This window comes from Melitaea cinxia, chromosome 5 (assembly GCF_905220565.1).
Source record: "Melitaea cinxia chromosome 5, ilMelCinx1.1, whole genome shotgun sequence".
Lineage (NCBI taxonomy): Eukaryota > Metazoa > Arthropoda > Insecta > Lepidoptera > Nymphalidae > Melitaea > Melitaea cinxia.
The window spans coordinates 9,916,029-9,930,577 of record NC_059398.1 but is presented as its reverse complement, the minus strand read 5'-3'; the positions used below and the strand labels follow the sequence as shown (position 1 = coordinate 9,930,577).

General features: G+C 32.6%; 1 protein-coding gene and 1 long non-coding RNA gene across 2 annotated transcripts in view; one reads left to right on the top strand and one right to left on the bottom strand.

The window, feature by feature from the left end:
• The window catches only part of LOC123653565, a 24,544-nt gene extending 12,706 nt beyond the window's left edge, over window positions 1-11,838 (top strand). The window contains exon 3 of the long non-coding RNA XR_006743121.1: window positions 11,813-11,838. This is a non-coding gene — a long non-coding RNA (uncharacterized LOC123653565). The remainder of the gene's footprint in view (window positions 1-11,812) is intronic.
• LOC123653562 (CKLF-like MARVEL transmembrane domain-containing protein 4) overlaps window positions 1-14,549 on the bottom strand; it is an 18,740-nt gene extending 4,191 nt beyond the window's left edge. Inside the window, exon 1 of the mRNA XM_045589556.1 lies at window positions 14,189-14,549. Coding sequence (XP_045445512.1) covers window positions 14,189-14,347 — 159 coding nt within the window. The 5' untranslated portion in view covers window positions 14,348-14,549. The remainder of the gene's footprint in view (window positions 1-14,188) is intronic.

Sequence of the window (14,549 nt, the reverse complement as noted above, 5' to 3'; positions counted from 1 at the left end):
TAAAGCATTTAGCACCTTAGAGGTGTCACTGTTGGTATCGCAATGACAAATCTTCGATCAGTGCCATCATGTCAAAAGTCAAAATATTTCTCATACATTTTAATCGAAATCGTGAAGAGCCAATGGCGAAATCGTTTTGGAACATACTTAATTAGTTGTTAATATTAGTAAGTGCTCGTTCATTAATCATTACATTATAGTTATTTATTCTTATGTCTAGACCAGAGTTATAACCCTTTATTCAATTATACTCTTTTTAATTTCTAATTTATTAGTCGTATTACTAGATTGTCATCGCGAAATATATTGTCACGCACTTGATTATATTTAGCTAAAGTACCTATAACCTACACTAAGGTTATATTTTAATTATTCACCATAGCAAGCTCAGGGAATTCGTTTATGTTTAATTCTATAAGTAAGTAAATAGGTACGTTTATTACTATTTACTTATTTAGTAATAAAAAAGCTATCGCTTAATGGTAGCTTGATGCTTCTAAATAATGGCGGTGTTAGAAAGAAAGCATTACAAGCGATAACAATTAATATGAATCAATTTTATTACCTCCTCTCTCTAGACATCAATAATTATTTTTCTTAACTTCATATTATATCGGATAAGTAAAATTTACAACTCTTGAGTTTCTGTTAAGAAAAACATTACTACATATTTTCATCAGACATTAAAACATAATACTAAGGTTTGTGAAGTTAGGGCTTGTAGAGTTATGGCGTGTAGAGTTAGAATCTTGGCTCTACATGAGATCTGATAACTTTTTGACAGTGCGAGCCATATGATCTCGTCTTGGCAACATTTTACATGAAAATGTTTTTGGTGGGATTTCACTTCTTTTTGTAAGTTGCTTATGACAATATTATAGCTGCATTTTACCTCCGACACATTTTATACCATAAATATCATCCAATCTTTATCAATCAATTTTATTTGGTTTAAGCACGCTGTTTTTGATTTTATGTTGAACTGATATGCAAACGGTGACCTCCGCCAAAACTTAAATACCAAAATTACAAAATGTAAATTTCCGACATAAACTAATAACCAATTTTTATTTTTTATGTATTTTATTATTATTATTTATAACAAGGAGTAACAAGGAGTCCCTATATCAATTTTCAGACCTCTAGCATCAAAATTTGCGGAAGTCTCATACAAACTTACATCCCCTAGTTTAAGGGGTTGGGGGGTAAAAGTTCCAAGTTTTAGAATTTTTTGTTGTTTGTGTACTAGATACTAGCTTACATACCAAATTTCAGCTTTCTGGGGCTTCAGAAAGTACTCTAAGAATTTTGATGATCATCAGTGAGTGACGAAATCGGGGTTTTTTAGATATCAATAAAATTTAAAGTAGGTATAAGAGCTATGCAACTGAAACTTTATATGTTTAATAAGTCCACTATTGACATCATATCCCGAGAATTTTGTTTATCTAGTACAATCCAAACCCAAGTTATGAGGGTTCAAAAAAACGACGAAGCGCTTCGAGAAAAGATAGGTAGTGCTTTTCGTTTTTTTTTTTTTGGCTCGTCTTGGTGGGGGCACTACCGTGCCCCCGATAACAGCTAATGTCACAACGATAGCCTAATCAATTATCAAATTCATTTTTTTTTTATTAGGAGAAAAATACTATGCTTTTCTTTTATAAAAACTGCAGGTAATACTATTTTATTACACTAAGATTTGTGATTAATAGTCTTGAAAGTATAACGAGAACTACTATTTATAAACATTACATAGTCGTTTTTCTACAATGAATTGACTGTAATCGAAGTTTAGTAGAAATATGTAGCGGTAATACGTTAGTACCACTAGGGCAACGGTGTCCGAAGCCTCCCGCCGCCTCACACTCAAACCGGTTTCATATTAACTGCGTCCGCGCCCGCTTCACCGCTCCCCTGCACGATTAGCTGTCGCAATACTCATAAACAGGTGTTGTTCGAAAAAAAAATCTTACAATCGTTTTTAAGCTATTATCAAAAATTAGCCCAGCTATCAATAAGCGATTAGTTAATAATTATATGAAACTTATATTATCAATACTATGATAAATAATATACATATATATCAATATCGATTTAATTTCATTTGATACTATAAAGTTGTGTTTCGTGTTTATATTTTGCTAACAACTATTTCGTATCTAGTAACACAAGGAAAAGTTTTAGAATTTAATTTGCGATTGAATTTAAAACATAAAACTCGAAATCTCGTTTGCGCCGTTTGTAGTGCCCTGTTTTCTGATCCGCGGGTGGCGGGGTCGATTCCCAACTGAGTCTGGGTGTAATATTTGTATTTATATATTTATATATGTAATATTTCTATGTATATTTATAAAAAAAGAGTATTTAGCTATATCAGCCGGCTGTTACCTATAACACAAGCATAAGTTGCTTAACGTAGGAATAGACAAGCGTTTGTGTATGTTAGAAGATAAAATAGGTATAAGATATCTATAACGATATATTTCTATTCAGACTATTCAGAGTCAAAAATTACTGATAAAAGATTTGAACACTTATTTACCACCATACTATAACGTTATAAATTTACACCATGTTTCCTACAATATCCAAATTTTACTTAACATAAAAATAAAATGTACGTGAGAGTCGAAACTTTCATGATGTTAAATGAAATGAGAACAAAAATCGATGTCACGTGTGACGTGCCGTCTGCTGGTGAAAGTGGCGTACCTACGCCGCCATGCATACGTATGGAACACGACCGCCATTCGACTTCTATCAATGGGACCACTGACCATCAACGCTTTTACACGTCAAAGTTTTGCTCTTAATAATAAATCGTGGCCGGATTTCCGAATGTAGTAGGTACACTAACATACAAATCGTGTCCTTAATTCTGCAGACTCAATTTTATTTGCTAAAAGATTTGTTCAATTGAATTGAAGTCTTGTAATATTCTATTTTCGTTTGTGTTTTATCGCTAATAGTTAATATTACGATAGGTATCTTATCAAAAAGTATATAAAATGACGAACGATCATATTTAATCTCTTATTCACGTCCGTTTTGTAATGGAGGATTTGTGATCATCAATTTATCTCTTTTATAAAGTATATTATTCTGTTTTAAACTTGCTTATTAATATTATATAAACGATATGTAAAACGGATTTAAATAATAAATATACATTAATATTTAGTATAATTCTAATCAAGACTACAAATATTACCTATCTAATTATATTATGAAATTATACAACTTCGATTTCTGTTTACATATGACATATAGCTCCAAAAAAACTTGGCACTTTGACTACCAAGATAGTGCGAAGTAATTGCTAAACAATATACACTGACTCAACCTTCATACAAACTATTTACGCACACATTGCAACGTTCAACAATATACCAGCTATCTACTTCAAACGTAAGTACTCTATGTATTAATATTCAAGTGTTATGCCATTAACTGACTAAATGACAAAAAAAAAACTATGTGCATAGTAAAATAGAAGAGTTTGTTCGTTTATTTACTCGAAACCGTTAATCATAAGAATTCATAGTACTTTGATTTACAAACACAAAATAACCCTATAGGTAGCTTTCGTTAAAGTGAGACTAAATATCTAAACATTACATCAATATCCTTAAACTCCATCCAATCTAATAAATATCAAAATATAACGCAACTAAATCCGTTAGGGTCATCTAGTGGTAAGTAAATTTATGTATTATATTATGTACAAAACTTTAATTCAATTACTTTCTAATGATAATGTCAATCACAACTTTTCTTAATGCAAGTATAGAAGTCACTGCTCTGGTGTCACAAAATGTCATTGTCATCACTTGTGATCTATATACACAAAGATAACTGTATAATAATGGAAGGTTTTACAGCGGTTTTTACCGGTGCAGCAGTCACAGGCATTAAAACTGAGCTTGCCTTAATGTCACGTGCAGAACATTGTAACTTTTAACAACAAAACATAGGTATTCAACTAACATAAGATAAACTGTTGAATTATTGAAACATTTTGTATTCTAGGTATAATGAATCTTTTATTTTCTGACTACACTAAAATCTTGTACCTAAGGAGGCGTTGTTACCAAATAAAATATTAGGTATAATCAGCAAAAACAAAGTATAGTATAAAAACACTTAGAATCATTACAAGCGCCGCGAATATTACAAGTAATGTACAAACGCATAAAGTGAAAATATTGTGAGGTAACATTTGGGTCAGTGAGTACCTACGTTTGCCGACGCACCCGAAAAACGTCGATTGTTCAACAACCATACTTCCGTGCACACTGATAAAAACGATAACATTTTAATGTATATGCATGTTGTACATTTTATAGTTTAATACATTACAAAAAAGGAATACAAATTTTTACTTTCACAGCTACATAATAAAAACATTTTCCATGGTTTTATATTAAACATAAATATTAAATTTATTTTAGTAGCATCTAGTGGTGATTTATCACATTATTCTCCTTATCAATCAAAAATTCAGAATGTTTCACATGATAATTAATAGTTAATTTAAATAAAGAAACAGCTTTTATTATAAGGCATAATTGCAAGACCCATTGCCATAAGCAAATAGATGCAGAAACGATTTCTCTAGCGTTAACAAATAGGGATTACATGTCAACGACCGCAGCGGGCCATCACTATGCACTTCCCGTTACCACACACCTTACTTCTTCCACACACCTTCCCATTCAGTGCACTAGCTCTAGGAAATTAGAACTAGTTTACCAAACGTTAACTGGATTGGCGTGAAGAAATAACACAATTATTAGCAATATAACTGAGAATTGGCATTAAAGTAGCAATTTATGACCGTTCGGGGTACACGCATGCCGGAATTGCGTAATGCAATCTTGAAACTGCAATTTTTTTTATATTAATAAAATTCTAGTTATACTTGCTCACGCCAAATCACCACATGCCGCCATGTATTTATAAATATGTTATCTGCCTACGTGTACTTCCTTTCTATTTGTTTTTTATTGCATGATATTTTTCTAAGAGATAGGTTCGACGCGATATGAAATCGCGTTATGAAAGATAAAAATTAAAAAATTTGTCAGTCGATAGCCGTTTCAAGTCTTTTCATTTTACCTATTAAAATTGTAATAAGAATTTGTTATTTTGCATACACATACAAGATGTACTCGTACAATGGTATAGTATAAGACCTACAAACTACTAGGTACATGCTGGTACAGAGTAGGTACTCGTAATATGATGTTCGGTTTATGAAAAACTGTAAATTATGTTATAACTAGAGCGACAATAAATGTAACAATATTCATGTATGTGATTGTTTGAAAGGTTATAAGGATGTAAGAATGTTTAACAAGCGTGATATTAATCGTATAAGAATACGATTTTCTAAGTAAGTATATAACTTTACTTATGCTAAGCCTTATAACCTTTCTTGCACAGTAATGGAGCATTTTTAACTTAAATGTTACCTAATACATGCAAGACGATTGCCACAGGATCGCGTGATATGAACATATAGTTACAATTTTTTTTTTTGTTAATTTAATGAAACATTCTAACGCACACATACACATTATATTAACATTTTTAAAGGTTTATTGAAAAAACTTCTTTACGCACGCTTGATTTGAGGAGTAAGCTGGTGAATGCGTGACGAGAGCGTTACGAAAAGTGTAATCAGGCGACGCGAACGGAAGTTGAGAGGGAAATATGTATAATTTATTGAAGATAGAGAGAGAGTTACGTTTAGTAAGTTTTACTCCAGTCGTATGGTCAAAAACCTTTTTAACCCTAGATCACTAACCTTATTTTACAACGCTTATTACTAACCTTCGTCGTTGCGAGTACGCCGTATAAAAGGGAGGCTTCTAAGGGTTTATGGAATAAAATATTCATATCTGTTTTACTTATTTATTACAATAATCATTTGTGATCATGTTTATAAGTTTTTTATTTACTAAAATTACATTATAATTACTTTGACACTATTTTAACTGAGACCGGATTTTTTACGCATTTGTAAATTTTTGTTTTTTTAAATGCTTAAATTTTATTAACTAAAAAAAACAAAGACTTAAAAATATCTTAAAATATCAAAATTAAGTAGTAAAATCAACAAAATAAAGAAACATTATAGAAAAAAACTAATAATTAATACATTTGTGACAAATGCTAAGTTTGTGTTCACCACACAAGGATTTATTGCACTTGGTGCAATAACTCTTCGTCATTCTTCGCCTTGTGGAGGGGCAAATTGCACAATTTTTTCTTTTTTCGGCGATATTAAGACTAACTGAATCTTTTTTTTGATCAGTCTCGTGTGTAGAAATAGAACTACTGGTTCCTGGCATGGGCTACATTTAAATCAATTATACTATCAGTTACAAAAAATAAAAAGCAAGAAAGCGGATCTAAATAGTTCGTTACGACCGTCGAACAATATTTTTTGATGCTGTTCGGCTTCATGAAATCTGTTTCACTGATGACCATTTGTGTTTACCTTTTCCACGAATAATATTACTTGTTGGTGTAATAATTAATTCGTGTGACTGATTTGAAGTACTAGCTCACGAGTCTTCAATTGATCAAGATGAACTTTGCCTGGATGTCTTCAGTTGAAGGTGGTTGTTTTGTTACAAAACAAATTTCTTCCTCACCATCTGTTTCGTAAGCTGAATCAGCGTCAAGGTGGTCTTCTTTCTCACTCTCAGAGCCGTTTTCTTCGTCACTATTATTATCTAATAACAGCTGACGAATCGTATCTAAAATAAAAATATATTCAAATAAAAATAATGTAGGTCCTTACTTCAATGTAGGCAAATTAAGTACAATGTTTACAAAACACCAAAATAATTATAGCACCAAAAAAGAATGAATAATAATACTGCAAGAATAACGTTAATACTAACCTTCGTCGATTCGACGACTCATGGTGGCTGGAATGGCGGACACAGGGCTCCTACACAAAAATACACCCGTGTGCCGCGCGAGCTGTAGGTCGACTGAGATTAGCCGGAATCTAGAATGCGTACGACGACGCACTCAAAATTTATAGCACTTTTTTCAAATCCGCGTCGTCGTTTCGACGAAGATTAGTGATCTAGGGTTAAAGCACACGATTTTTATTTTATCAATGTAGTTTAGATATGAACCTTAATAATTGTATACTCCAAGCTTTTGATAAATGTGTAATGTTCTTGGTATTTATTAATTATATAAATACTTAATATGGGAAAGGGTTTAATGAAAGACGTGTTCACTGTAGTTGAAGCCATAGATGGAAGGAAGGAAATCTTTATTTCTTTTTTTATTATTAACCATAAATTAAACCATAGACATGACTACCTAACAAATGATAATAATACAATTATAGAGAAACTGTGAATTATAAAGAAAAATGGAACCAGAAAACTTCAAAACAATTCAACGCTGAATTATGTTGTTTAATGTGTATATTTGTGAATTACCAACTTTGTTTTTTTTATTATTGTGCTAGTTGGTCGGCATACAGCGTACGGCTCACCTGATAGTAAGACATTACCGTAGCTTATAGACACACACCTGCAACACCAGAAGCAACGCAAACGCGTTACTCTTCCCAGGAGCTCTGGCCAGAGTATAAGTTCCAAATCTACTTAACGATACTTTCAAGATTGTTTTTTTCTGTACGTGCACTTTGTCCCTTCTCACTTAAGAATAAATACTGAATTACGCTTACGCTTCAGCCTGTAATATCCCACTGCCATTATAAGCCTCTTTCCCCATGTATGAGAAGGATCAGAGCTTAATCCACCACGCTGTTACAATGCCGATATTTCCTACTATGAACCTAATAACATCGGTAAACATCTGTATGGCCAATAAAAATGCTTATCATGTGTGGGGATCGAACCCGCAACCGCCAGCGCAACAGCCACAAACCAGTGCTGTGACCGTTGCGCCAACGCGTCTATATTGAAATAAAATATTTTATTTTGTTGAATCTACAACAGACCAAGGTATGTATTTTAAAACGAATTAAACTTATAAAATCCTTTGCCTGTCCTCTAATTGGACAAGTATGCGAAGGAAGTAGCTTAATAAAGCAAATGAGATGGGAGTTAAGAGGTCAAAGGCGACGTTGTGAGTTGTTGCTGTTACGGTGTCTATAGCATAATTCCTTTTAGTAGGTATCTACAACAATCACGACATCAGTTTAATGTTATGTGAAATTCAAATTCGTCATCATATGCAAAATAGAATAGGATGATTTTTATTTCATACGTGTAGTCTACTATCGATTTTTCTTCGTTTTTAATTTATTTTGCACAATTTTCATAAAGATAAATAACCCGAATCCCATGACCCGATTTCTTGTGTGTTTCGTTAAACTAATATAAGAAGAGAATAATAAGAGTGCGTCCTCCAAAAATAACACACTGTTACTGTAGCAGCGAATAAATATAACCGGCAGTAAACGCTAATAAAAAGGCATGACATAATGTTGGCAATAGGCATACACCGATGATTTTCGACCACGAATCATTGTTATATAGTTTTGTTTTTAGAATCCGCGATCTGTTTAATTTGCTCGAACTATTTACAATTTAGATATTCGCGTAATAAGTACGTAACATCGTGTAGAAACGAGATAAAATTATAAAGAACGTAATACTTTGTACTATATTTTCATTACATGTACATCATTATATTCGCAAAATTGTTTTTTATTGCTCATAACAATCGATTAGTCAGCATTAAGATTAATCAATAATAAGTTAGTTCATCGATGTCCTTCCCTGAAGAGATAGTAATATCAAATTCTAATGAAATTAAACAAGTAGGTAATAATGAATCAGCGGCAGGTAATCCGTGTGAATACTAAGATAAAAATAGTCATGTATTTTATTACTGAATTCGTTTGAAACAAATATACGACTCGAGACTTAGTATCGATTGTTAGACATATGACAAGGTCATCCGTGTTATGGACACGATACTGACCGCAATGAAATTAAATATTAAGATCACTCAATAGATATCAAAAAGTTACGATCATGAGCGATATTTAAATAATTATTTTAAGTAAATACGCCACAACTGATCTTATGCTAAAATATCTCATAGGTATAAGGAATTCAAAATTTCAAAAGTACACTACACAGTACAGTCAGTATATAAAATCCCACAGCTTAGACCTTTTTTCTTTAAACTGTTTTTAAATAATAATGTTTGCTCGCAAACAAAAAAACTACTTTAATTACATCGACAAGTAATACAACCTAAGTAGACGAAAAAATTAACAAACGCACTATTCGTCACTACGATTTTCGAGGGTTTCCCTCGATTTCTCTGGGATTCCATCATCAGATCCTGGTTTCCTTATCATAGTACCACACTTGGAATATGTCCTTTCAAACAAAAAAAGAATTATCAAAATCGGTTCATTAACGACGATGTTATCCCCGAACATAAATAATATATATATATATATATACGGTCGAATTGAGTAACCTCCTCCTTTTTTGAAGTCGGTTAAAAATAAACAGTTTCTCTTTTCATTCTAAATTAAAATAATATGCCCTCTTTGTTTAACCGTTACGTATATTCTCGTCTTTAACAGTTTCGCAAATACGCTACACAATAGGTGTACCTTAAGTTACAACACAAGCTAAGTTTTGTAATTCGTGAAAACAATACTATCTCACATCCAACTTCAGTCTGGATACGTTTAACCCATATCGAAATACCTTTTTAATCGCAGTTGTGGGACTTGATAAAAAAACGTAGGTATCAATATTAATTTAGATGTTTTGATCTCTCTGTCTCGATTACTTTTTGATACGGTTTTAATCTGTAAACTGGTTAGTGTACATTTGTGTACTGATCAATCAAATAAATGAAATGATGAGAAAACAACAGGTTGTCTCGCCGCCACAGACATGGGCGAAGCAACATCGCTCGTCGACAGAACTATGCGATAACGCCAGAACTACTTTCATTTCTACATCAGCTTTCACCCAATGCTTCTCTCATATAAATGCTACAAGTGCAAATTTCGATATTACGGTAACTTTTAAATTCGTAATGCACAAAAAAACATTGCACAGTAAAAACAAACTTTAATTATTTAGGAACACAATTTTTTTAGAATACCAATTTAAGACGAATTTTAATGGCACAATTAAAACATGTATTCAAGGATTCGTGTTGATGTTATCATCAAAGTATTTTTGATAAGCTTGAACTGACACAATCGTAGCCTTTTGCAAGGCATGAGAACGTATTTGAGACTAATAATAAGAGAATTAACGTACCTACCTACTAATCTCTAATTGAGGTAAAATATCAATATTACCACAGCGAGCTGTGTTACCGGTTTACTTTTAGATATAAAGTATTAATATCTGCGGTCTTATACCAAAACATGTAACAAAATACGTAAATGTTAATTTAATTAATCTGTGTAGACTCACGACAAAACTATTTTAAGGAAATGACGCTAATAACATTTTGATATTCTTGATTTTATAAACTATACTACGAGTATATATCGAAATATTTCAACTGTGTGCTCCAATCAAACGGGACAAATATATATTTCTTTTTAATTTGCCGAATTAATTATAATAAATCTTTAGTGAAAATACCCAAAATTTATTGATGAAGATTGACATAAAGACAATAAATGTTAAGGATTAGCGTTCTCGAAAATCATTTTACGGCCTGAAAAAAATTCGTAGAAACAGATTGATGATGTTAAACTTACCGAATTCAATATTAGTAACTTTAAATATCCAAGGACCCCTTTAACCATAAATAAAAAGTTTAGAAGTTCAGTGAGTTGTACACGCATTGATGCCAAAAAATAAATAATTATAATAAGTCCGTCTGTTGCAAAAACCTTGGATAAACCATCACTGATTGAAAAACATAAAACGTAAAACATGTAAGCCTTAAGAATACTCTGAAATCTTAAGCCTTACACAAAACAAACACAAGATTAAAATTTTAATGCTGCATAGCTAATAACAATGCTGAATGAACAGTAATCCTCATTGCTCAAGGTAAATCATTATACCATAGCAACTTATTTTTGGGTATCGTTCGCTTTCCCTACTCGTAGCATCGACCGATAATGTTACTTGAACGTACGTACATGCGACAGCTCAAGGACTTTACTTTTATAGCTCCGATGTAATCAGAATCCTTGAACCTCAATGTTAGTCATCATTCTAAGGTGCCCTTTGAAATATCTACGACTTCAGTGTAGCATTAAATCGATAGAACTAAAATCGCTATGTAACAAAAGATTTAGTAACTTACTATGACTTTGTAGTATTTAATTGTACTATTTCATTTTGAATTTTATATTATTTACTTTATTTTATGAGCTTCATTGTTTGTTTACTTCTTCTAATGCGCTAATCTCGAACATTACGCTGCCGCTGGTGAAAATTGAAATACAAATTTTACATCAAAATACATATATTTATCACAAAAGGTTATAAACACAAACTATATGAAACTTTACGCTATGATGTATAAATAAATGTGTTCATAATATAAATACAATAAATTTTCAGCTTATCTTAAGAATAGTCAATCTAAGTAAAGTAAGGACGTTTAAATCATCGAAATTCCGTTACACATCCCCATGTATCTACTACCTATATCAAGTTGCAGGATCTATGTATGCGACCACGTCACATGAATAAGGTAATGTCAACAGGGGTCAATGATTTCCGACATAGTGATGGTATGAGGCTAATTAACCAATCTTGTTGACCAAATGGGAGGTGACTACTATATTTCGTAACGTACATAGAATACTTATAATGTAACATCAATTGTACTAAGTACAATTTAACTTATGCTTCAATCCAAACCACAAATATTTTTCCTCGTTCTCATCAATAAAATGACAAACTGGTTAGTATAGGTGTAACAGGTAATTTCTAACTTTCTGAATGTTGTGGCTTTTATGTTTTATTTCAACTTACTTTTTGTTATTTGTCACACTCAAATTTTACTAACTGTAAATACAAAACAAAGTTTAAATATTCAAATCAAAGTTAGGGAAGCTTCGGTTGGGCTGGGCGGCATTTGACAGTCTTCACCGAGTCTTTCCTTCGAAGATTCCGCTATGCTTGAAGCTAAGCTTTCAAGCAATAAATTCTGCCTGTTTTGACATACGGTGCCGAGATATTGACATGACAAAGAGACTAGTCTACAAGTAGTCAGTCACTCAACAGGCTATGCTTGGCGTATCTCTCCAAAATAGTATCAGGAATGATACTATCCGCGAAAGAATGAAAGTGACCGACATCGCTTGAAGAACAAACAAGTTGAAGTGGTAGTGGGCTAGTGACCTGTGTAGGCCCTAGATGACAAAGGCCGGGAAGTTTGGCATGAACTTGGGGAGGCCTATGTCCAGCAGCGGACTGTGATAGGCTGAAGCGAAAAAATCGAAGTTACACACAATAAATTTCACTAACCTTTCAAAAGTTGTAAAAATAGCCCTGAGATTACTGCGTTCAAATATACAATATCTTAAACAGAATAATATTAGCATAAATAAAAGTATAATTTCATAAAAGCGATGCAATTACATAACATTCATTATTTAATATATAATTATACAACATTTAAAGTGACGTAATAAAGATAATTACCTACCAAATAGTCATTTAACGGTTTCTACTTATTTTTATGCCAACACAACGCTCCGCTCTACCCCAGTAATCATTGTGGTGATTAACCGAAATACTAATGAATTAGATAAATTCCTTTTAATGTGTTATTGCTCACCAATATTATTCAAGAACATTCGTATACACATATAAACGTTTAAACAAAATTCAAATATATGTCATTTTAATGCTAAATAAAATAAGTGATGTTTCTGTTTATTAAATCCGTTCAAGGTCAACTTAAAGTATTTTATCACGTATATGATTCATAACTTGAAGTGCCGCCCTGTATGTAAAATTCATTTACCCAAACTAAATGTAGAGATGATTTAATATATAGGATACGTTGAATGAGCGCAAATGCCTACGTAATAGTTGCAAGGATATAAGTAGAGTCAGCGAATGATATCAGCGAATATTTTGTTGCGTAGGCTCAGACGTTCCTAATTTGAGAAATGAAAACAAGTTTTTAATACTTTTTGTTTTGAATAATTAGAAAATACGTCTGTAGATATATTACAAATATATACAATACATACATGTCTGTATTACCTTGCTGTATTACCTTGCAGTATTACGTTACAAAAACGATATTAAGACGTGACATGTCTGAAAACAAACGATGAGCGATGGAGTTGTAAATTGTTATACACTTACAAAGCATTAAATGAAAGGTTGCTATGGTATAAAACTACCATAGACTTAAATAACTCTAGCTACTGCCCGCGACTTCGTCCGCGTTGAATAGTTACTCGTAAAAAAATCCCTGATTTTGAAACATTCTTCATTAGTGCTTAGCTCCTATTGTAAATGGGCTATCTAACACTGAAAGAATTTTTCTCAATGATTTAACTCAATGTTACAGATAAAAAACTGTGTAAGTGATGATCATAATATCTAAAGGCTGTAAAACGAAAATGGGGCAAAAGGTTTCTTTGGAATAATAAACTTGCCTAAAATTGACAGTTAACTGAACTTCTACCCTAATAGCTGAACAATATGACAACGATTTATAAGGACCACGTATCTAAAGATACACATAGATAGGTACATGTACAATCACTAATACAAAATAACCGAGATGTCGCCATCGTTAACATAGATTACCCTATAAGGTATGTTATGCGTAGTAGGTAGTAGGTACAGATGAAGTGGGTTCTAGCACCTCCGCAAACTTTTCAACATTTTAAGGTAGCCAAACAAAACTATAACATTTTCGGACATGTTACAATATAAAGCGAATATAAAAACATAAGCAAAACCATAACTGACCTCAATAACAACAAGAAGACTTCTGGGTAGCGTTAATCTCATTAAATCTACCTTAATTTTAACACCGACGAAATTGCACACGTCATCATGGAAAAATTAATAAACACAAGCCTTCATAGAAATACCAAACGGCTAAGAAGGTGGTGACATGTTCACACATTTACCGACTTGATAATTCGATATAATTAGTCGTCGCGGGTAAGTAAAATTAGCGGTTTGTATCTTTTAAAATTACTTACCAACTGAACAACTTTCAAAATTCCGGGTGGTGATTTGAAATAATCTATATTGATTTTAATCCAGTCAAGCGCACCACCTTGCTGCTGCTGTGGTGGTGGTGCCTGCTGTTGTGTTTGTTTGTTGAGATCAACAGTCACCACTGTCTCGGGTGCCATCATAATTCTTGTCGTTTATTGTAGTTAGAGTAACAAGTATGGGTATAAAATCACTAGCACTTCACTTGAAACCTCAGCACACTAAGAAGCGTAAAACATTTTTGTCCGGTGGCAGCGAGCGTAGTACTAGTCGTACGGTGCGCAACTAAAGAATGACGGGGAACGAGAATGGGTGGCGACTGTCCTCGAGTCGCTCGTCGCGCTA